This window comes from Colobus angolensis, unplaced genomic scaffold (assembly GCF_000951035.1).
Source record: "Colobus angolensis palliatus isolate OR3802 unplaced genomic scaffold, Cang.pa_1.0 Scaffold170, whole genome shotgun sequence".
In the NCBI taxonomy this organism is placed as follows: Eukaryota; Metazoa; Chordata; class Mammalia; order Primates; family Cercopithecidae; genus Colobus; species Colobus angolensis.
In genome coordinates, this window is record NW_012114822.1 from 3,221,779 (window position 1) to 3,242,753 (window position 20,975).

The 20,975-nt window shown below is 48.6% G+C and overlaps 1 protein-coding gene across 1 annotated transcript in view; it reads left to right on the forward strand.

The window, feature by feature from the left end:
- Positions 1-20,975, forward strand: part of NPHP4 (nephronophthisis 4) — a 131,724-nt gene that overhangs the window by 28,847 nt on the left and 81,902 nt on the right. The window contains exons 6-8 of the mRNA XM_011938285.1: positions 5,657-5,793; positions 10,048-10,229; positions 11,065-11,191. Coding sequence (XP_011793675.1) covers positions 5,657-5,793; positions 10,048-10,229; positions 11,065-11,191 — 446 coding nt within the window. The remainder of the gene's footprint in view (positions 1-5,656; positions 5,794-10,047; positions 10,230-11,064; positions 11,192-20,975) is intronic.

Consider the following 20,975-nt stretch of genomic DNA (forward strand, 5'->3'; position numbering starts at 1 on the left):
CACGTTGGCCAGGCTGGTCTTGAACTCCTGACCTCAGGTGATCCACCCACCTCGGCCTCCCAAAGTGCTGGGATTATAGGCATGAGGCATGGCGCCTGGCCTCCAGGTAATTTTTGTATGTTTTGTAGAGACAGGGCTTCTCCATGTTGCCCAGGCTGGTCTCGAACTCCTGAGCTCAAGCATCAAGGAATCCACCCACCTTGGCCCCTCAGAGTGCTGGGATTACAGACCTGTGCCACTGTGCCTGGTCTTGAGGCTGGTTTCTGACGGCTGTTCCTGGCCAGTGCCAACATAGCTTATCTGTTGTGTGCCCCTTTTATACAATGCTAAATACCATTTTAAAACCACAAAGTTCATGTGTATTCAATACATTTAATAAAAACTGAAAGTCTTCCCTTCTAGTCTAACTCTGTGGAGAAAATCAGTGCTCATAACTTGGTGTATACTTTTTACCTATTCACTAATTCATTCATTTATTCATTGATTTATTTAACAAATATTTATTGAGTAGACGCTGTGAAGCAGGCCCTGGGCTAGGTGCTGAGGATGTTCCTTTGCACTCTTAGGAGACAGGTCATCGATCTCTCTTGAATGGATTTTGGTAGTGGCAGACCTCAAATCTAACCACAGTCACCAAAGGCAATAGGAGGTGTTTTGGAGTAAACCTGGACTAGCCCAAAGTCATTTTTGTTCCTACTTAAATCGTTCCTAAATTTAGTTTGCATTCTCCTGCCACTGTTACAGTGTTTTTGTTTTTTGAGGTGCATTCTGGTGAATTAAATATCCTTAGCAGAAGAGCTGTGTCCCCAGGAGGCTGTGGTCTGTGGGAGCCTGTTAGGGCCTGGGGGAATCTCAGGGGCTCTCCAATGGATGTCAGTGGGAAGGGGGTTCTTGCTTGTGAAGCATTTGCTGGCAACCCCTATTTTCTCTGTAGTGTGCTTGTGGGGGTCCCAGAATAAAATGGATTGTTGTAAAGTGGGGTGTGTTTTTCCTTAGGATCAATGCTGTTATTGGGAATTCCATTCCTAGCCAGAGACTTGGCAGCAGATACATTAACGGTGGGCCAAGCTCAGAGCGTGAAGGGCAGAACGCCTCTGCTGCCGTGGGGGTCACTTCTGCCATGGTGGGGTTCGTGTCTGTCTTGGCTGCTGCTGTTGGTTGGTTGGTTGAATGAGGGAGTGAAAGGATGAATGCTTTCAGATAGTAAAAGGATGCTTGTTGGGTTATGCTGGAGGCTGACAGACCTGTGGCGGGTGTGTGTTCCACATCTAGCCACGATGTGAGCTCGGGGCAGGTTTCCCAGCCTCTCCAATTCTTCGCTTTTGTTTTTCCTTTATAAAATGGGCACAATAATAGGGCCTGCTCATAAAGATGTATTAGGGAGGCCGGGCGCGGTGGCTCAAGCCTGTAATCCCAGCACTTTGGGAGGCCGAGACGGGCGGATCACGAGGTCAGGAGATCGAGACCATCCTGGCTAACATGGTGAAACCCCGTCTCTACTAAAAAATACAAAAAACTAGCCGGGCGAGGTGGCGGTCACCTGTAGTCCCAGCTACTCGGGAGGCTGAGGCAGGAGAATGGCGTAAAACCTGGGAGGCGGAGCTTGCAGTGAGCTGAGATCCGGTCACTGCACTCCAGCCCGGGCGACAGAGCGAGACTCTGTCTCAAAAAAAAAAGATGTATTTGGGGAGAAAATGAGATGGATTGGTAAAGCACTAGCGTCTTCATCATGAAAGCTGTGTCTTAAATTCAGCCCAGATCCAAGCCTCCTACAGTAGAGCGTCCTGGGAGGTCTGATCTGTTTGCCCTTTGCTAGCCCTTCAGATGTGCAAAGGCAGCATTCAGCACCAGGCCCAGCTGTGTTTTTGTCCAGGCCTGGCATCTCGAAGGTCACAAAGTAACTTGGTGGCTGAGCCAGGCTTGGGCTTAGGTGCTTTACTCCAGAGCCCATGATGCTTGCAAGACATGGCCTGCCAAGCCGGCTGAATGAGGATACCCAGGCTTGTCTGGCTTCCCTGGGCCCTCCAGGATCTGGAAGGTTCTACTCACTGCAGATGTAGCTTCTCAGTCTGGCTGTCCTGGCAGGAACCCATCTTTCCTCCCCTAATGACTTCCCGTACGTGGGACTTGCATCTTCAGCTCTCTGTGCAGACCAGAGTCGCAGCTATTGGCATGGCCATTGGGCCTGGGGGTGCGTGTGCACCTTGGTCATGGGGTGGCCGCACAGAACCTGCTTCCTTCCCAGCCTGGGCCACTTCCAGGAGCACCGACTTCTGCCCCTCCCAGAATGCCTAGTGACCCTGATCCCTCCACTGAGTTGCCGCCTCTTGAGATGGGGCACCCATGGCACACAAGGGATCCTTCCTAAAGGAGGTTGGTCTGGTAAATGGCCTTTGTCCTCTGTTATTTTAGTTTATGTCATCCCCCCACCCCAGCTTTTTGAAACATTCTATTAAAATTTTTCTTGGCACACTGTAATTGTATATATTTGTGGGGAACAGTTTGATGTTTCAGTACACGTATATGTTGTAGAGTGATCAAATGAGAGTACTAGCGTGATCGTGATCTCCCACACTCATCGTTTCTGTGTGGTCAGGACGTTCAGAAGCTGCTTTTCTAGCTCTGTTGTGTTTTACGGTAACTTACTGGTAACCATCATTACCCTGCTGTGCAAGAACAGCAGAATTTAGATTGTAACTTGTACCATGACCCCTTGACAACCTCTCCCTCCCCTCCTCAGTCTCTGGTAACCACTGTTCTGTGCTCTGCTTCTATGGTACCAACTTTTTTTTGAGCTCCCACATATGAGTGAGATCATGTGGCATTTGTCTTTCTGTGCTTGGCTTATTCCACTTAACCTTGATGTCTGCTAGGTCCATCCGTGTTGTGTTGTTGCAAGCTACAGGACTTCATTCTTTTTCGTGGCTGTGTAAGTACTCCATTGTGTAGATACACTACTTTTCTTTATGCGTTCATCCATTGATGAACACTTAGATTGATTCTGTGTCTCCACTCTTGTGAATGGTGCTGCAATAAATATGGGAGTGGCGATATCTCTTTGACATACTGATTTCATTTCCTTTGGATATTATATACTCAGTAGTAGGGTTGCTGGATTATATGGGAATTCTATTTTCAACTTTTTGAGGAACCTCTGTCTGGTTTTCCATAGTGACTGTTCTAATTGGCAATCCCACCCACAGTGTATAGGTGTTCCCTTTTCTCCACATCCTCACCAACACTTATTTTATCTTTTTGGTGTGGCCATTCTCACTGAAGTGAGGTGGTATCTCATTGTGGTTTTAATTTTCATTTCCCTGATGACTAGTGAGGCTGAGCATTGTTTCATGTGCCTACAGGCTATTTGAATGTCTTCTTTTGAGAAATGTCTATTAAGGCCCTTTGTCCATTTTAAAATGAAGCTACTAGTTTTTTTTTGTGTGTGTGTGTGCTGTTGAGTTGCTTAAATTCCTTATGTAGTCTAGATATTAACCCCTTGTTAGATATATAGTTTACAAATATTTTCTCCCGTTGTGCAGGTTATCTCTTCACTCGGTTAATTGTTTCCTTTGTTGCGTAAGACCTTTTTATTTTGATATAATCGATTGGTTTCTTTTTGCTTTTGTTGCCTGTGCTTTTATGGTTTTATTAAAAAAAAAATCCTTACACAGCCCAATGTTACTTTAAAAATCCTTACTCAGCCCAGTGTTATGAAGCACTTCTTCCGTTTTCTTCTAGTATTTTCATAGTTTCAGGTTTTAAGTTTAAGTCTTCAATCTATTTTGAGTTGACTTGTACAAATGGTGAGAGGTGGGGCATCTCATCTCATTCTTCTGCATGTGGGTGTCCAGTTTGTCCAGCACCATTTATTGAAGAGACTGTCTTTTTCCCAGTGTGTGTTCTTGGCACCTCTTTAAAAGTCAGTTGGCTGTAGGTGCATGAATTTATTTCTGGAATCTCTATTCTGTTCCATTGGACAAACCTAATGTGAGTTTGTGATAGGGACAATATAGAAAACTATAAAGAAAATAATCTACAATTACTGCCTGCAGATACACATGTATACATGTAAGTGCACATACTTTTAGATACCATTGCTATCAAATGGAATAACATAGTTTTATATGTTACTATTCTTTTCACTTGTATTATGATTATTTCTCAGTTTATCAAATAATCTTTGACAGTGTGATTTTTTGTTCTTATTTAGCCTGAGTGAATAATAGTTTAATGAACATTCCCCTATTGAACATTTGGTTTCGATTTTTCTCTATCATAATAAAGTTTCAGTGAATATTCTTGCACATAAATCCTTGCTTCTGTGTTTGATTATTTTCTCTGAATAGGTTCAAAAAGTAGAATTACCGGGGCAGAAAGTGGTATTTTAAAGCTTTTGACGTACTCGAAGGCAAAGGCGATACTGACTCATAACCTTCCGCAGGATAGGAGAGTGTTCTGTTGACGGCAGTTTCATCAGCATTGAGTGTTACCTTGGTGTTTTCTTTTTTTTTTTTTCAACTTTGGAATTAGCTTTTAAAAATCTGCATATCTACATAAGTAAAAGATCATTAAAATATTGGAAGAGAGGGAGCTAGGACCAGAAGAAGATGACAGTGTTGGGGAAAGAAGGGGCAGAGTCCACGAGTGTGTGTAGATTGGGAAGCGGTTGGCTCCTTCCTCCTCCTGGGTGAGCCTTTGCTCTAGAGCCAGTGGAGAAGGCTCCCCAGACAGCCCTGGGTCCTTCCCTCTCTCAGCCAAGGTTTTTCATGGGCCTGCTCTGCACTGGACCCTGAGCTGGGTCCCTGGGGCCACCGTCCCCTGGATGGGACCCTTTTCTTGTGGTGCTGTTCAGGCTGTATTTTGCTGGTTGCCTTGACAGGCTAATGCCTGCTCAGTGTGTTTGCAGATGGTTCAAGGTAACACAGTAAGGTAAGGAGCGGCGTGGCTGGCCGCGTTCCTGCTGGAGAGAGAGGAGGAAGCCATGCAGGGCAGCAGGCTGCAGGGCTGCACATGTCACTTTGCCTTCTCCAATCTGTGTTCTGTGAGTTGTCGAATTATAAAAACTGTTCCTGGGCCGGGTGCGGTGGCTCATGCCTGTAATCTCAGCACTTTGGGAGGCCAAGGTGGGCGGATCACACGGTCAGGAATTCGAGACCAGTCCGGCCAATATGGTGAAACCCTGTCTCTACTAAAAATACAAAAATTAGCTGGGCATGGTGGCAGGTGTCTGTAGTCCCAAGCTGCTCAGGAGGCTGAGGCAGAAGAGTGGCTTGAACCTGGGAGGCAGAGGTTGCAGTGAGCCAAGATTGTGCCACAGCACTCCAGCCTGGGCGACAGAGTAAGACTCTGTCTCAAACACACACACACACACACACACACACACACACAAAAAAAAAAAAAAAAAAAAAAAAACAAAACCAAAACACAAAAAACTGTTCCTGGAGGAGGTTTGGGGTAGAATTTGGACTGCCAATGAAATCTGCATTTGCTTTATTGTTGTGGGGGCTTGGCTTGGGCCTTGTGCTTTGTCTGGGGGTCCCGAGCACCCTTCCTTGCTGCAGGTCCCGGCTGAGGCTGGGGTGGGTGGGGACCCTTGGTGGCTGCCAGTGGGTTTTTATTCCCAAGGATGATCCTTCTCGCACCCTCACTGTTTCAGGCGATGCTCTCCGAAAGCCTCGCCTCCAGAAGCCCATCACGGGGCACTTGGACGACTTATTCTTCACCCTGTACCCCTCCCTCGAGAAGTTTGAGGAAGAGCTGCTGGAGCTCCACGTCCAGGACCACTTCCAGGAGGTGTGGAGTCAGAAGCATAATGGGGGGCAGGGTGGGACCAGGCAGGGGTGGGGCCCGGGTAGGGCAGGGAGGAGGTGGGGCAGGGCAGGGGTGGGTAGGGCAGGGGAGAACCCACATCTGATGTTGCTGAGGAGGGCCTTGTGGCCGTAAAGTGACGTGGTTCTGTCTTTTCCCCACTTTTTGGAGCTGAATTGGACCTTTAGGGACCCCTTTCTTCCACAGCCAAGGCCCCCACAGAGCCTCCAGTCGTTGTTTTAACTTGAACAGTCACCTGAGATGTTAATTAACATTAATTCTGGCAGATCATGAAATAATCCTCATTTAAAGTAAACTGAGTCACCAGGTGGGCATAGGGAAACCCATAGAACCCTTCCCATGTTCAGAGGATGTCGGTGGGGACCTGGGGTTCATTTCCAGAGGTGGCTGGAAGCCTTCAGTCATCTCACCCACCTTGGGCCCCTGGGAAGGCACCTCCAGCCTCACCGTCACCTCAGCCTGCCCGTGTCACACGTCATTGCGTTCTGGTCTCTGAGAGCCTGTTCACACTCCCTGCCTTTCCTGTCTGTTGCTTTTCAGTGTTTGGGTTTGTCCAGGTGCCCAGGCAGGGCGTCTGGAGTGGTTGCCCGTGTGTTAGGCGGAGGAGGGATGTCTGTGCCTTCCAGGTGTGTGGAACGCAGCCTGCCTAGTGCGCTGCAGCCACTGGCGTTTCCTCTCCGGCCCCGGCCCAGCGATGCCCTGGCTTGCACGCTGTAAAACGCCAGGGCCAGGGAGGTTGTTTCTAGAGCTCCCGTCACCTCTAACAGCAAAACTTCTCTTGGATTTTCTGTGTAGAAGCTTGTTTGTATGCCAGACAAGACTTGGAAAAGCCTTTGCAGGTTTGGGGATTGCTTATGTTTTCTAGGCGATAATCTGTCCTTGGTCTGGAAAAATTGGACCTGATGAACTGTCACAAATACCGCCCTGGCTCTTCTGGCTCCAGCAGCAGTGGGAGCAGGCATGTGGGACGGAGATTGCCTGGTTCTGCTGGGGCCCTGGGCTCAGCCCACTTGCCCGCACCTTCGCTGATGGTCACCAGATGGAGTGGGGAGAAGAGGGGTCAGCCCTGGCTGCTCTCAGCTCTGGAAGGAGGGGCCCTTAGACCTTGGTTGTGGGCAAATCACTCCTTGTTCCCCCTCCTAGAATGAGAGAGAGTCTTCACTTTCGACTTCAGAAACAAAGAGAAAGAAACTTTAATTGCAGAGAGCCAAGAGACTGGTGGGGTAACATCTTGCTATTGCGTCGAGTCCTCTTCGTGTCACACCCCTTTCATGATGAGTCCCACAGCAGTGCACAGAACGCGATTGCGTGACTGCGCGACGTGAGGAGGGACAGCAGGGGGAGGCCTTGGGCCCGGCACCCACAGAGGCACCCTCAGAGCCCCTCCGGTCTCATCCTGGCTGCACCTTCCTCCCCGCCCGTTCCCTAGGGCGTTTGTGCTAATCGCCTGTCGAGGCATCTCGAAACACTATAGGCTTGCCTGTTTTTGACCTATCTTTAAATGAAGTCGTACTTTTTTCTTTTGTGTTGTTTTGCTGCTTTTGCTCAACACTGTGCTCCCGTGAGAGGCTGTCTGCAGTGGCTGTGGCTCCATTTGCTCACTTTCTTTGCTGGATGGTCGTCCATGTGAGGGCACCAGGATTTATGAATCCATTGGTGGACTGTTGGGCTATGTTCAGGTTGGGGCTGAGCATTCTTCCATGTATATCCTGACTTTTAGTAGAATCTCGAGCAGGAAGTAAAAGGAAGTAAAAGGGACTCTTTTGGAAAATCCTCATGGGCCTGCAATGAGCTGGCTGGTCCGCTGGGGTCTGCTGGTCTAGGATGACCTTGGCTGGGGTGGAGTGGCTCCCTGTGGCCTCTCCTGTGGCAGCCAGTCTGGGCTTGCTGTCATGGAGGCAGATGTTTAAGAGAGGAGTTGGAAATGCGCAGACATTTTCAAACCTCTGTTTGGATTAAATGTGTTACTCTCCCATTGGCCAAAGCAGGTCACTGGCCAAGTCCAGAGTCAGAGAGGTAGGGACTCCAGGTTCCAGGACAAACGATGTGGCTTTAAAGATCGCTTACCTGGAGCCATGAATGAGTCCTTTACCATGAGTGTTTGGTGGAATTCGCAGGATTTTGCCAACTCAGCCGTAGTTCCTGGGGGTGGAGGCAGAGATGGGCACGGTGCCTGCCTTCCTCCCTTTGAGCTTCAAGGCTTGGGTCCTGCCTTGGTGCCAGGTCCTGAAGGCTGGTGCGTTCTGTTATGCCACCGTCCTTAATTGGTGGCATATTTTGCTCCTTAGGTACTGGGGGAAGGAAATTCTCTGAGGAAGTGTCCCTGTCCTGTTCACTTGAAAGTCCCAGAGAACATTTTTTTTCACTCAGTAGTCAAAGAGGTCTTTTAAAAACATAAATTCATCACTTCTCGGCCTTTTGGCTAAGATCAAGTGTAAAAACGTAAATTCAGCCATTTTTCTTCTGTGTTGAAAACCTGTTGCTGGCTTCTCATTGCCCTTGGACTGACACCTGGGATCCTGACCCTCTGGGGGGCACGTGGTGTGGTCCCTGCGGGTTTCCCCTGCCTCACTGCATGCTGCCTCCTGGGCATGGATTGGTCTTTACGGGTTTCCCTGTTTCACTGTGTGCTACTTCCTGGGCCTGTTTTGCAGTCCTGGACTCAGGCCTGCCTCTGCCTGGGTGACCTCGGACTCATGTTTGTCCCTGCATGGGTCCTGGAGCATGTAGCAGACTTTCCTGAATGTTCTTCCTGCACATCTCTGCGTGTTTCCCCTCAGGCTTCAGGTCTGGACGGGGTCCCCTGACTTTCCTGCAGGGGTGCTGTTCCCTGCCCTTGCCACCGTGTCTCCAGCCATCACCCCGCGTTCCTCCCGAGCGCTCAGCACTTCCTGGAAGCAGCTGGCCTTCTTATCTGTTATTGTTGGTCTCTTGCTGTGAGTGTTTGTTTACCAGGACAGGGACTTTGTTTTGTTTACCATGACACGTGATGTGCATGAACGGGGTTTGGCACATAGTAGGGCTGTAATATTTAGTTGTGAGAATGAATGATTCAGGTGCTCATCCTAGTAGTTCATTAAGTTAGCAAGTTATTGTGTGTGTGTGTGTGCATGTGCGCGCTCGCGTGTGTGTGTGAATGAGCTGGACTGGCTTGCTCCCTACCCATTCTTGAAAATGCAGTTCCACATAATATGGTCTTATGTACACACAAAGCAGAGAATAGGATTGAAACAGCAACATCAGTTTCCTTGGTGTAGTTCCTGCTGTTTTCTCATTTTTCAGGGCAGATTGTGTGAGGGTAGAGATGTTTTAGGAATATCATTGTTGAATTTTATACAGTCCCATTAAAATCACTTTATTATGTATTTTTACTGTCTTTGTATTTTTGTTCCAGTCCAACTGGCAGATACTCAGTTATCTGCATAGTTTTATTTTCATTATCCAAAGGCTGAATTTAGGTCTGTTCCAGTTGATTAATGGACGGTAAAGAAAACTTGAAAATTTGGGGATCATTTTGCAAAGATCACATAATTTAATAAACACTCATAGCTGGGGGAATATCCTTGCTCATTTGTTAGAGCGCTTGTCCATTTTTGTTAAGATGAAACACTTTCATATCGAGTGACCACTTTGGGGCAGATTCTGTTTTTATTGGTTTAGGACTTAGTGCCTAAGCATGTTTCCCTTTGTACACAACCATGTCTCAGGTCTCTCGGTAGACAGAGTTGAAATGTGATGAGCTCTGCCTCTGAGCACCTTTCCATCATCGTCCAGGGAATTGGGCCCCAGGGAAGTGGGCTCCGGGGAAGCAGCCTCTGGGAAAGGGGACTCGGGGGAAGTGGGCTATGGGACCTTGGAGGAGTCTTGAAGGAGCCAAATACGAGTTTGCTGCATCTTGAGAATGGTCAGCTCAACCTTGGAAAGCTAGTGTCAGGGTTTGGGGATCGAGGCATCTGAGGGTGTGCATTGTACTGAGAGGATCATGTTGTGTCGGAAATGCCAAAACTCACCGGGCAGTGCCCCAAGGCCAGTGGCTGGGATTGGGTGCTGTATCTGTCATTTGCTTGCACTCATCTTGACTAAGCATCATCTGATCTGCAGTTATCTGCAGCTTCTGCTCCAGTTTCTTCTCTCTGCTCGCCTCCCCCAGGGACTTCTGGCGAGCTCCCTCTTCCCGTCTGTGCCAGGGCTCATTCCTTCTGCTTGTGCCTCTTCCAGGGATGTGGCCCACTGGACGGTGGTGGCCTGGAGATCCTGGAACGGCGCCTGCGTGTGGGCGTGCACAACGGTCTGGGCTTCGTGCAGAGGCCGCAGGTCGTTGTACTGGTGCCTGAGATGGATGTGGCCTTGACGCGCTCAGCCAGCTTCAGCAGGAAAGTGGTCTCCTCTTCCAAGACCAGGTGTTGTCCCCTGGGTCCCCAGGGATGGGTGGGGATGTACAAGGGATCACGATGAAATGAGGTCGTTTGTGCATGTCAGGTGTGGACTCACCCACGGGGGAGTTCTTCCTTGTGTTTCTTTCCTCTTGCTAAATTGTGCCCATTAGGAACCAACCTTGGAGTTGGAAGTTGGGAAAAAGCTCCCCCTTTTTTTTCCATTTGTGCGCTGACAATTTGGGGGTTAGCATTATGGATGCTTCCAGCTGCGGCTGCTGAGGGTCTGTGGAGGCCTTGCATGTGCCCTGTGATTAGTTTCTCACAGGACAGAGAATCAGGGGGCAGCAAGACCTGCTGCTCTGTTTAGTCCAGTGCTTCCCAAATCAGGTGTCGCAGACATCACTGCAGGGTGTCACGCCTTTCCTCTCTTACGGTGCCAGGCAGAGGCCAGGTGTCCTCCACCGTAGGCCAGCCTTGAAGAAGGAGCCTCCATCCTCTATGGCATTTCCTGGTAACTTGGCCGTATCAGGCCGTATCAAGCTTTGGTAATTTGGAAAGGCGTTGAAAGAGCAGTGAGAGGCCGAGGCGGGAGGATTGCTTGAGCTCAGGAGTTTGAGACCAGTCATGGCAGCATAGTGAGACCCATCTCTTTAAAAAAAAAAAAAAAAGCAGTGGTTTGGGGGAATTTCCAGATCATTTGGGAAGAGCATGCAGTGTTACATGGTAGACTTGCTGTGGCAGCAGCACCCTTGTGTCCCCCAGGGTGTCCCCTTGGCTGTTGCTGACAGTGGTTGATGTGGATGAAGGAAAGATGGGAGCCCGAGCTCTAATGCGCCCCTGGTTTGTGTTTCTGACCCAGCTCTGGGAGTCAAGCTCTGGTTTTGAGAAGCCGCCTCCGCCTCCCAGAGATGGTCGGCCACCCTGCGTTTGCGGTCGTCTTCCAGCTGGAGTACGTGTTCAGCAGCCCTGCAGGAGTGGACAGCAATGTAAGAACAGCCTTTTGCACTCAGGTTCCTCTGGCGATGAACTCTGTGCTGAGGATAAATGTAATGGGCCTGAATGCTTTTTCCATTAAAAAGAGGCATGATTATTATAAATAATAAGTGAAAATCACTTTATGGACATTTAGCAGCTAATTGTAAGGAACGTTACGAAGGATACAGACGAGCTGGAGAGGGCAAAGAATGTGGGAAGGGCTCGGAGCCCCCATGCCCTGCTGGGCTCCGCCCTCTGGGCACCTCCGTGGGTTCAGCTGTCCAGAGCTCTCTGAAGCCAGTCCTTTTGGGTTTTGATGGACACTTCATTCTGTAGACATGGTTAATTAAACATTGACCATTGATGATCAACATAACCTTCAGTCACTCTCCTCCCCCTGCCTTGGTCTTGCTGTGAGCAGCCCCATCCTGAAGCCACCGAGGGGCTGCCAGCCACGGTCACCTCATTAGCACACAAAAGATAGCACTTCGGAGACTCCGGGGGTTTCAGGAGTTGTGTACCAGGAAACTGAACGAAGACCAAATAGATGGTTCACAAATGACAGGTGCGTTCTGCTGGCTGGGAGTAACGCATAAGTCAGTAAGTTTCATGTATCGTAATCGCGTGAATTCATGATGATTGAATCGGTAATTATTTTGAAGAATGAGGCCGTTTTAATGTATTTTTATATGACAGTAGTGTGGTAAAGCTTGAATTTGCACACGTGAGAGATGGTTTCTCATAGGGAACTTTATATATACCTATAGAATACTAAAAGTAAGAATTTATAGGTCCAGTTGAAAGAAAGAAAATATGTGGACATCATTTATATTAATGTAGATTCTTTGAAAAACCCAAATCCTGCTGTTCTTAATATGTAGTTTTCTGTTTGAAAAAGCCAGTACTGTAGTTCCGCCTTTTCCATGGGGCGTTTGTTCCAAGACCCCAGTGGGTGCCTGAAACCTCTGTAGTACTGACCCCTACACGGTACATACTAGGTGTTGTCCTGCATACGCATACCTGTGATACAGTTTGTAAATTAGGTACAGTAAGATATTTAACAACAATAACAGTAAAACAGAACAATGATAATATACAGTGATACAAGTGGATGTAGTCTCTGTCTCTTCCTCTGCCTCTCACCTGCAGTGGGCGGGTGGTCTCTGCAGTGTGGATACGGAGGACGGAGGGATGATGCACGCCCTGGCTGGGACACTGCTCAGAGTGGCATGCAATTTAGGACTTAGGGATTGTTTTCTCCTGGAGTTTTCTATTTAATATTTTCAGACCAAGGTTGACTGAGGGTCACTGAAACTGCAGATCAGGGGTACTTCTGTATAATTTTATTTTATTTTTTTAAACGGAATCTTGCTATATCGCCCAGGCATTCTCAGCTCACTGCAAGCTCTGCCTCCAGGGTTCACGCCGTTTTCCTGCCTCAGCCTCCCAAGTAGCTGGGACTACAGGCGCCCGCCACCTCGCCTGGCTAATTTTTTGTATTTTTTAGTAGAGACTTGGTTTCACCGTGTTAGCCAGGATGGTCTCCATCTCCTGACCTCATGATCCACCCGCCTTGGCCTCCCAAAGTGCTGGGATTACAGGTGTGAGCCACTGCACCTGGCCCTTCTGTATCATTTTAACAAGCAAATTAGAAACCAAAAAACGGCTGACAAGACATCTTCCATGGCGACGCGGCCTGCCATTGCGACTGGGCAGCTCTTTCGGGAACAACCTATGAAGGAGCATGAGGTGCTGAGGACGGTCTTGGGGTGTGCCTCAGGCGGGAGAGCAGCACGTCGGGGTATAGCTGCCATTTGATGTTTCTAATCTCTTCTGGCAGCGGTGAGCTGACTTTGCCAGTGTCCACTCCTGTGGTCCCTATGATTCCGAGTCCTAATTAGGTGCAGAAATCCAGAGGTGCCAAGTGTTCTGTGGCCTGACGCAGTCACAGTCATTTAATGAAACTGTTCCAGTTCTGCTTTTCTTTACTTATGACCAGAAATTTCAGCTAAAATGCAGCTGTCTGTGAATACCCTTGGGTGGGAGGGGCCTTCTGGGGTGGGTGTGGCTCATGGAGAGGGATGGGGCTGCCCAGGCTGGGGAGTGAGCGGAAGAGAAATGGCTTCAGCCCGATGGCTGATCTGTGGTGCCTAGGGGCTGTGAGGGGAGGTGGGGAGGAGCAGGGGGCCTGGCGCCTCACTCGCAGTGTCTTCTAGAGAATATTAATTGTAATTTACTTGTGATTGTGACATCTGTATGCCAAAACCAAGATGTCTTAGTGACACTTTATTCCTTTTTAACCCTCATCTGAAATTTCTGACAACAGGTGGTTTCGATGGTGGCCGCTTCACGGGCATCTGGGGTGCGGGTGAGGTTGTGAAATCACTCCCTCCCCTCCCCACCCCTCCCCACTCCCCTCCCCACTCTCCTCCTCTCTCCTCCCCTCGCCTCCCCTCCCCTCCTCTCCCTTCCCGTCCTGTCACCTCCCCTCCCCTTCGCTTCCCAAGACAGAGTCTCACTCTCTCGCCCCTCAGTGGCGCAATCTCGGCTCACTGCAACCTCTGCCTCCTGGGTTCAAGTGATTCTCCAGCCTCAGTCTCTTGAGTAGCTGGGATTAGAGGCACGCGTCACCACGTCTGGCTAATTTTTGTATTTTTAGTAGAGATGCGGTTTTCCCATGTTGGCCAGGCAGGTCTCGGACTCCTGACCTCAAGTGATCTGCCCTCCTTGGCCTCCGAAAGTGCTGGGATTCCAGGCGGGAGCCGCCGTGCCTGGCCCGTCGTTGGTACTTTCTGATGTGCTGGTGGATTGTAACTGGGAATACTGGATTCCACTTTACTGTCATCAAATGCACTTTCCTAGGTGAAATCTGGAATGGAAACATTGCAGTGTGTGAAGTGACCTTCCATACAAGTTGCTTGCTGTGCAGAACCACTGAAAGTGGGTTAAGCATCCAGCGGGTGAAACTGGAATTGAGCGGGACATGAGAGGAGAGAGGCACAATGGCGGGGCCATCTGTGTGACAGTGGCCATGGTAGAGGAACCCAGTGTGCCCCTCCGAAGGTCCAGGGCGGGCCATGGCAGGGCCCTCCCACCTCAGCCACCCCATCTGCAGCAGCGTCTCCTGGAGCAGCCTTCTTCAGCTGGGTGGGGATTTTTTCAGTGTGGTCATGCATACCGGCTGCAGCGTCCTCCTCCTTGTCTTTGGTGGGGATCCTGCACGGTGGAAGCTGCAAGCACAGCTGAGAACAGGCTGGCTGGTACGATGAGCCCCACGGAGCTTCCCCGGCTGCCAGCTTCCTGGGCAACAATCTGCTTCTTCTGTATACTCTCCCACAACCCGTTTTGAATTATTCTGAAACAAATTCCAGGCATCATTTTATTCCATCTGTAAACCTTTTGGCATGCCCATTTCGTTTTTTTTAAAAAACTTTTTTATTATGGGAAATTTCAAAGCTAGCGGTGGAGAAGCATGTGGTGCACTCCCTGCACCCACCTCCAACCCCCGATTTACCGCTCATGTCTCATCTCTTTCTCCCGTCCCGTTCCACCCGGGCTGTTGGAGAGCACATCCTAGACATCGCATCCTTTCATCTACAGATGGCTCGCCATGTCTCTCCAAAAGACAGGGCTCTGGAGTGTCACTGTGAACACCATCATCACACCTAACCTTGACTGCATTTCTCAGTATCATCAAGCGTCCAGTCAGCCTGGGTATACATATTTTAAGTATTTTACTTAATCAGAAATGGACAAACCCCAGCAGTGTGCTTTACCCTGGAAAGTGACTTGTGACAGACGTCTTCCTGCGTGAGCCAGGCGGCCTGTCTGTTGTTCCCTGGCAGTGGCTTCCTCATGTTGCCTTTAACTGGAGGATCTGCTCTCCCTGTGGCTCTGCTGCCTTCATCACACACTCCTAATGCGGGGAGAACCAAAATGCACCAGGCTTTTGGCAGTTTCTTCACTTGGCCTCATGCGTCAGATCGGGAGGCAAAAGCCATGGTGTCCGGGGGCACTTTGTGGAAGGATTCATCTGTAAATGGTACACACAGACAAGAAGGAGGAGGCCAGCTGGGCTGATGAGAACATGGAACAAGTTCAAGACACACCCAGGCACCGGAGTCTGCATGCATTCTTTTGGTCCTGAGTATTTTGTGGTCAGTGGAAACAAACTAGGAACAAAAGTTTTGCGAAGACACACTCATTGATTTTAATCTGCTATTAAATTTTTGCATTTTTTAGTAAACAAAGTATCTAGAACCTTTTCCCTGTAATTTGTGTTTGGGTTAGCTGTCAAGAAGCTAAAGAAACTACCAAAGAAGTAGTCCCTCCTGTCCAGACCACTTTCTTCCCAGGATCCTGGGGACAGTGCAACCTCATTTGACTGCCACAGCACCACCTCTTTTGAAATGCTGTATGCATGCAAATGTGGGCTCCGGAAATGTGTGCTGACTGAATGGGTGATGGAGCAAACTCCCTATGACATGAGCATGAAATGCAACAGGGGCAAAGCTGCAAAAATCACCAGATCCAGTGTCTTGGCTGTGTTTCGTGTCTGAATAAGCGGGCATCCTCCTGGGCCTCTGGGCGTGAATACAGTCCTTTTCTGTGGGTCACATGACAAAATAACCCTCTCCCCAAATCTCTAAGGGGTGAAGATCTGAGGATTTATTGTTTATGTTTTAACTCATATTCTTGGAACAACATCAATGGCCCGTGTTCCAGGTTCCAGGTCTGTTGAACTGATCCATGCGTGTCCTTGATGCCCTTTCCTCCAGTACTGTGTCCAGCTCAGGATCCTGTCTTGTGTCTGGTTTCTGTGTTTCTTTGGCCTCCTTAAGTCTGGAACAGTTCCTCAGCTTTTTTTTTTTTTTCGTCATTTATGATTTTATTTTTAATATTTTCGTCTTCCTTCTTCCTTTTTTTTTTTTTGGAGATGGAGTCTCGCTCTGTCCCCCAGTCTGGAGTGCAGTGGCGCGACCTCGGCTCACTGCAAGCTCTGCCTCCTCAGTTCACGTGATTCTCCTGCCTCAGCCTCCCTAGTAGCTGGAACTACAGGTGCCTGCCACCGCGCCGGGCTAAGGTTTTGTATTTTTAGTAGAGACTGGATTTCACTGTGTTAGCCAGGATAGTTTCGATATCCTGACCTTGTGATCTGCCCGCCTTGGCCTCCCGAAGTGCTGGGATTACAGGCATGAGCCACCATGCATGGCCTAGTTTCCTTTCTTTAAAAAAATTTTAACGTGAACATTCCTTGGGTTCATCTGATGCTTCCTCATAGTGGGAGTCAGGTTGTGCCTTCCTGGCAGTGGTCCGTGTGAGCGAGGGGCTGTCCTTGGGTCCCACGTCCAGACGTGCACATGTCCTTCCTGGGCAAGGTTGGTTGTGGTGATCTTTGGTGATATCTCCACTGTAGAGTTACCTTTTTTCCTCCTTGCAGCTAATAAGTGATCTGTGGGGAGTCTCTGAGACCACATGTGTATCTGCTGCTCATCCGATTGTCCCCCTTGGGTTGGCGTCGTTTATGCTTCCTGCAGGAGGAGGAGCCCCAGCCCAGCCTTCCCACAGGCCTGCAGCTGGCACGGCACCTCCCGTCCACAGGGCCCCCCTCCCACTGCTCCCACTGGTGGGTAGATAGATGGTTGACTCGTCCATCAAGCGCACATGGGTGTGGACTCAGGGATCCCTGTTTTTCCTTTCTTTTTTTTTTTTTTTTTTTTTGAGACGGAGTCTCGCTCTGTCGCCCGGTCTGGAGCGCAGTGGCCGGATCTGAGCTCAAGCTCTGCCTCCCGGGTTCACGCCATTCTCTTGCCTCAGCCTCCCGAGTAGCTGGGACTACAGGCGCCCGCCACCTCGCCCGGCTAGATTTTTGTATTTTTTAGTAGAGACGGGGTTTCACTGTGTTCGCCAGGATGGTCTCGATCTCCTGACCCCATGATCCGCCCGTCTCGGCCTCCCAAAGTGCTGGGATTACAGGCTTGAGCCACCGCGCCTGGCCGGGATCCCTGTTTTTAAAGTCACTGCTCCTCATTATTTTGGCACACTCAAATTGTCCCAGATTTGGCCAGATGGAGTCCTTGAGGCTAGCCCCTGTGTCCTGTGGCATCCTCCGTCCTGTTTGGTGTTTGAGAACTTTCTGGCTTCACAAGATGCTTCAGGTTCATCCTCATCTCTAACTTATTTTGCCCGTTTTTCTATAGAGTTTTTGCATTTTTCATCACATGTTAAAAGTTCTTTGTATATTAAGGATATTTGCTCTTTATCTGTGGTAAATAGTGCAGATATTTTCTCCTCATTTTGTCATTTGTCTTTTTATGTTTTCCCGGCTGTGTAAGCATTAAAACACCTTCTAATGTACTCAGATATGTAAGTTCTTTGTTTTATTGTATCTGGATTTTAAGTCAGAGGGAAAGAGCCTTTCTTTATTCCCCAGTCATAGAGGAATTCACCCATGTTTTCTCTTTGTGCAGTGTTTCTCCTGCCCTTTTTTTTTTTTTTTTTCTTTGGGGTATGAGGGATGGATCTGATTTTATCTTTTCCCAGTGGCCATCTGGTCCCACTACCACTTTCTTAGAAGTCCCCCTTTGCCATAGTGACTTAATGTGCTGTCTTTATCACATACTCTGTCTTTATGGAGAGTGCATCTGTTTCTGGACTTTTACTTATTTCATGGACTGCCCTGTCTGTTAATGTACCGTGGCTATACCATTTTAATTTTGGGGGCTCTGTTGTATGTTTTAGCATTTGGTAAGGCAAGTTCAGCCTTATGGTTCTTCTTTCCCTTGCTTCTCTAGCTTTTCTTGCATGTTTATTTTTCTGAATTAACTTTTGTATCAAGAGGTCTAGCTCCAAAAAATGCTGATTGACATTTTAAAAATTGGGATTACAGTAAAGTTATGATTGAATTTATAGAGAATTTTACAACTCAAGGATGTTTAGTTGCCCTAAGCAAGAATAGGATGTCTTTGCATTTGTTCAAGTCTATTTTTGTGTCTTTCAGCAATGATTTCAAAAATATTTTTGTTTTAAAATATAGATTTTTAACAATTCTTATGAAATTTTTTCATAAGTATTTAATTTTTTGTGCTGCTGTTGTAAATGGGATGTTTTCTTTCATTATATTGTCTAAATTAGCACTGTGCTTTTATTTTGTTTTTGTGGACAGTCATTATTATTTAAACAATTTTACTAGCATCGTATATAGCTCTTATTATATGCCTCATGCTATCTTTAAAATTGAACTTTGCATTTTAAGGTAATTATAGATTCATATTGCAGTTATGAAGAGTAAAGAGGGGAGATTTGTGTCCCCATTCCCTGGTTGTTCCTGTCTTAGTCTGTTTTCTGCTGCTGTAACTGAATACCACAGACTGGGTCATTTATAGTGAATAGAAATTTATTGGCTCATGCATGGTTCTGGAGGACGGGAAGTCCAAGATCAAGGTGCCAGCATCTTGTGAGGGCCTTCTTGTTGTGTCACTCCCTGGCGAAAGGGCAAAGAGAGGGTGAGAGAGGGAAAGGGTGACTGAACTCATCCTTGTGTAAGAGGCCCATTCCCGAGATGATGGCATTCATCCATTCACTCCGCCCTCATGGCCTCACCACCTCTCATGAGGCCCCACCTCTCAACGCTGGTTTGTTGGGGATTAAATTTCCAACACATGCTGTTTGGGGGACATGTTCAAACTGTAGCACCCCAAATGTTACACTGTCTTTTGATGAGCAGTAGTTCTGATTTTAAGTCTAGCTGGCCAACTTTTTCTTGCATGTGGGGTGCTTTCTGCCTGTTCCAGGGCAGGCAGCTCTTCTCCCGTCCCTCTGCTGGCCCTGCCTCATCCTCTGTTGTCCTCTCCCCTCATTCTGTGCTCTGGGGTCCCAGTGGGGGTGTGGCTGCGGACAGCGTTGGGCTAACTTCTTCCGCTGCTGGTGGCCCGTAATGAAAGAAAACTTCCTGCTCCCAAGTTCCCTAAATCTGAGCTCATAGACACACGGTCTCACAGCAGGCCTGGGGCCAGCCTCACGTGAGCCCCTTCCCTGGTGTAGTCACTGGCATGGGGGAATGGGGTTTCCTGTGGCCCTACTGTGTGGTTCAGGTGGGGGTTGCTTCCTGGAGCCAGGCCTCGTGGAAGGGCAGTGCCCACTGCAATGGATGCTGAGCCCTGAGTCTGAGCCCAGTGTTCATTGGCTCTTTAAGACCCAGTGAGGGCAGGGAGGGAAGTGGAGCTAGGGTGAGAAGTAGAAGCCCTACAGTGCCCGTGTGCCAGCTGTCGGGCCCCAGACTAGGCTCAGATGGCGGAGAGCTGCATACCTGCCCAACCCAGGCCTTGCAGTGCCCGTGTGCCAGTCGCTGGGCCCCAGACTTGCTCCAGAGGGCGGGGAGCTTCACACCTGCCCAACCCAGGCCATGGCTCCGAATGCGTGACAGTTTTGCCATTGCTGCTTTTAGTCATTGTCAAGTTGATGCTTGTTTTGCAGAGGACCAAGGCTTTATGAACCCATTACCTTGTGTGAAGAGTTCCACCAGGTTATTTAAATTTCTTTAAAACCATACTGCAGTTTTTTTGTTACTCATTTATATTTTTAAAAATGATTAGTTCACTCAGTAGAATAAAATGAAAATGTTACCTATTAACCCTTTTCCAGTTTGCCCCGAGAATACTGGGGGCACTTGTGGCTACAGTGTTATCCTGAGGCAGCTTTGCCATGAAGTATCTCACTTTTATTATTATTTTAGCATCACTCTGGTATATTGACTTTGGAAACAAAAGACATCATTCTATTTATAGCATTATGTTTTTAGTAGTGGTATTTCCATGTACAAGATACAGTAATTTTCCGTCATTGAAAATGTCAAATCCTAGAAAATGTAGCATTCCTACACGTAGTGTTAGCATCCTTCTCGAACAGTTTTTGGCCAAAGATTCATTTGATGAATCTGATTTTTCCCAAATAGACGATTCTGATGATTCAGATGATTCTGATGTGAGTTCTGTTTAGAAATAACTCCAGGAACAGTTTTTATATTTTATTTTCACATTGAAAATCAGTCAGATTTGCTTCAGCCTCAGAGAGCATGTTTATGTAAAATTAAATGAGTGCTGGCAGCCATTTGCGCTTTGTTTTTCTAAATGGGAAAAGGGTTAAATTTCACTCTGCTTTGAGATGACAGCGCACGGCCTGTGTCATAGAGGGGTGGAGGAGGTGACTTTAACCGCCTGTGGTAGGTTTCCTCTCCCCCAGGAGTGCGTGGGAGCCACTGCCGGATTTGCTGTCCGTCTCGTTTGGACTCAGTTCTGCATGTACTGGATCGGATTTGAGGACTGAGTAACTTCTGGTTGATGGCATCTGGCTTGTGAACCTCCGCTGTTGCTGGTAGTGGCTGTGCTCCTGTTGTGACCTCTGGGCTCGTCTGAGCAGGTTCTTCCTGCTGCTCAGCCAGGAGGGAGAGGCACCAATGCCGGCCTGGCTGCCTGCCGCCCCCCCAGCTCTTCACCTGATGGGTCTCAGTCTCTCAGGCCTTGTGAAGTGCGCATCAAGGGCCAGGAGCTGTGTGTCCTTCAGGGAGAATGCCGGCCAGCGAGCGAGCCATCAGCAAGGACTTGCCCTCAGCCCATGGCCTGAGCTCCGAGTTCCAGAGCCGCCTGTCGCCTGCGTGCCCTGCCCATCATGCTGCTGGGGGACACCTGGCTCCACTTCCAAAGATGCTCCTGGGTCTGTGCCTTCCACCATGTGCGGCTGGTTGCTCTGTTTCCTGTGCCTGCATGGTGGTCATTTCACAGGGCGGGAGCTGGTGCA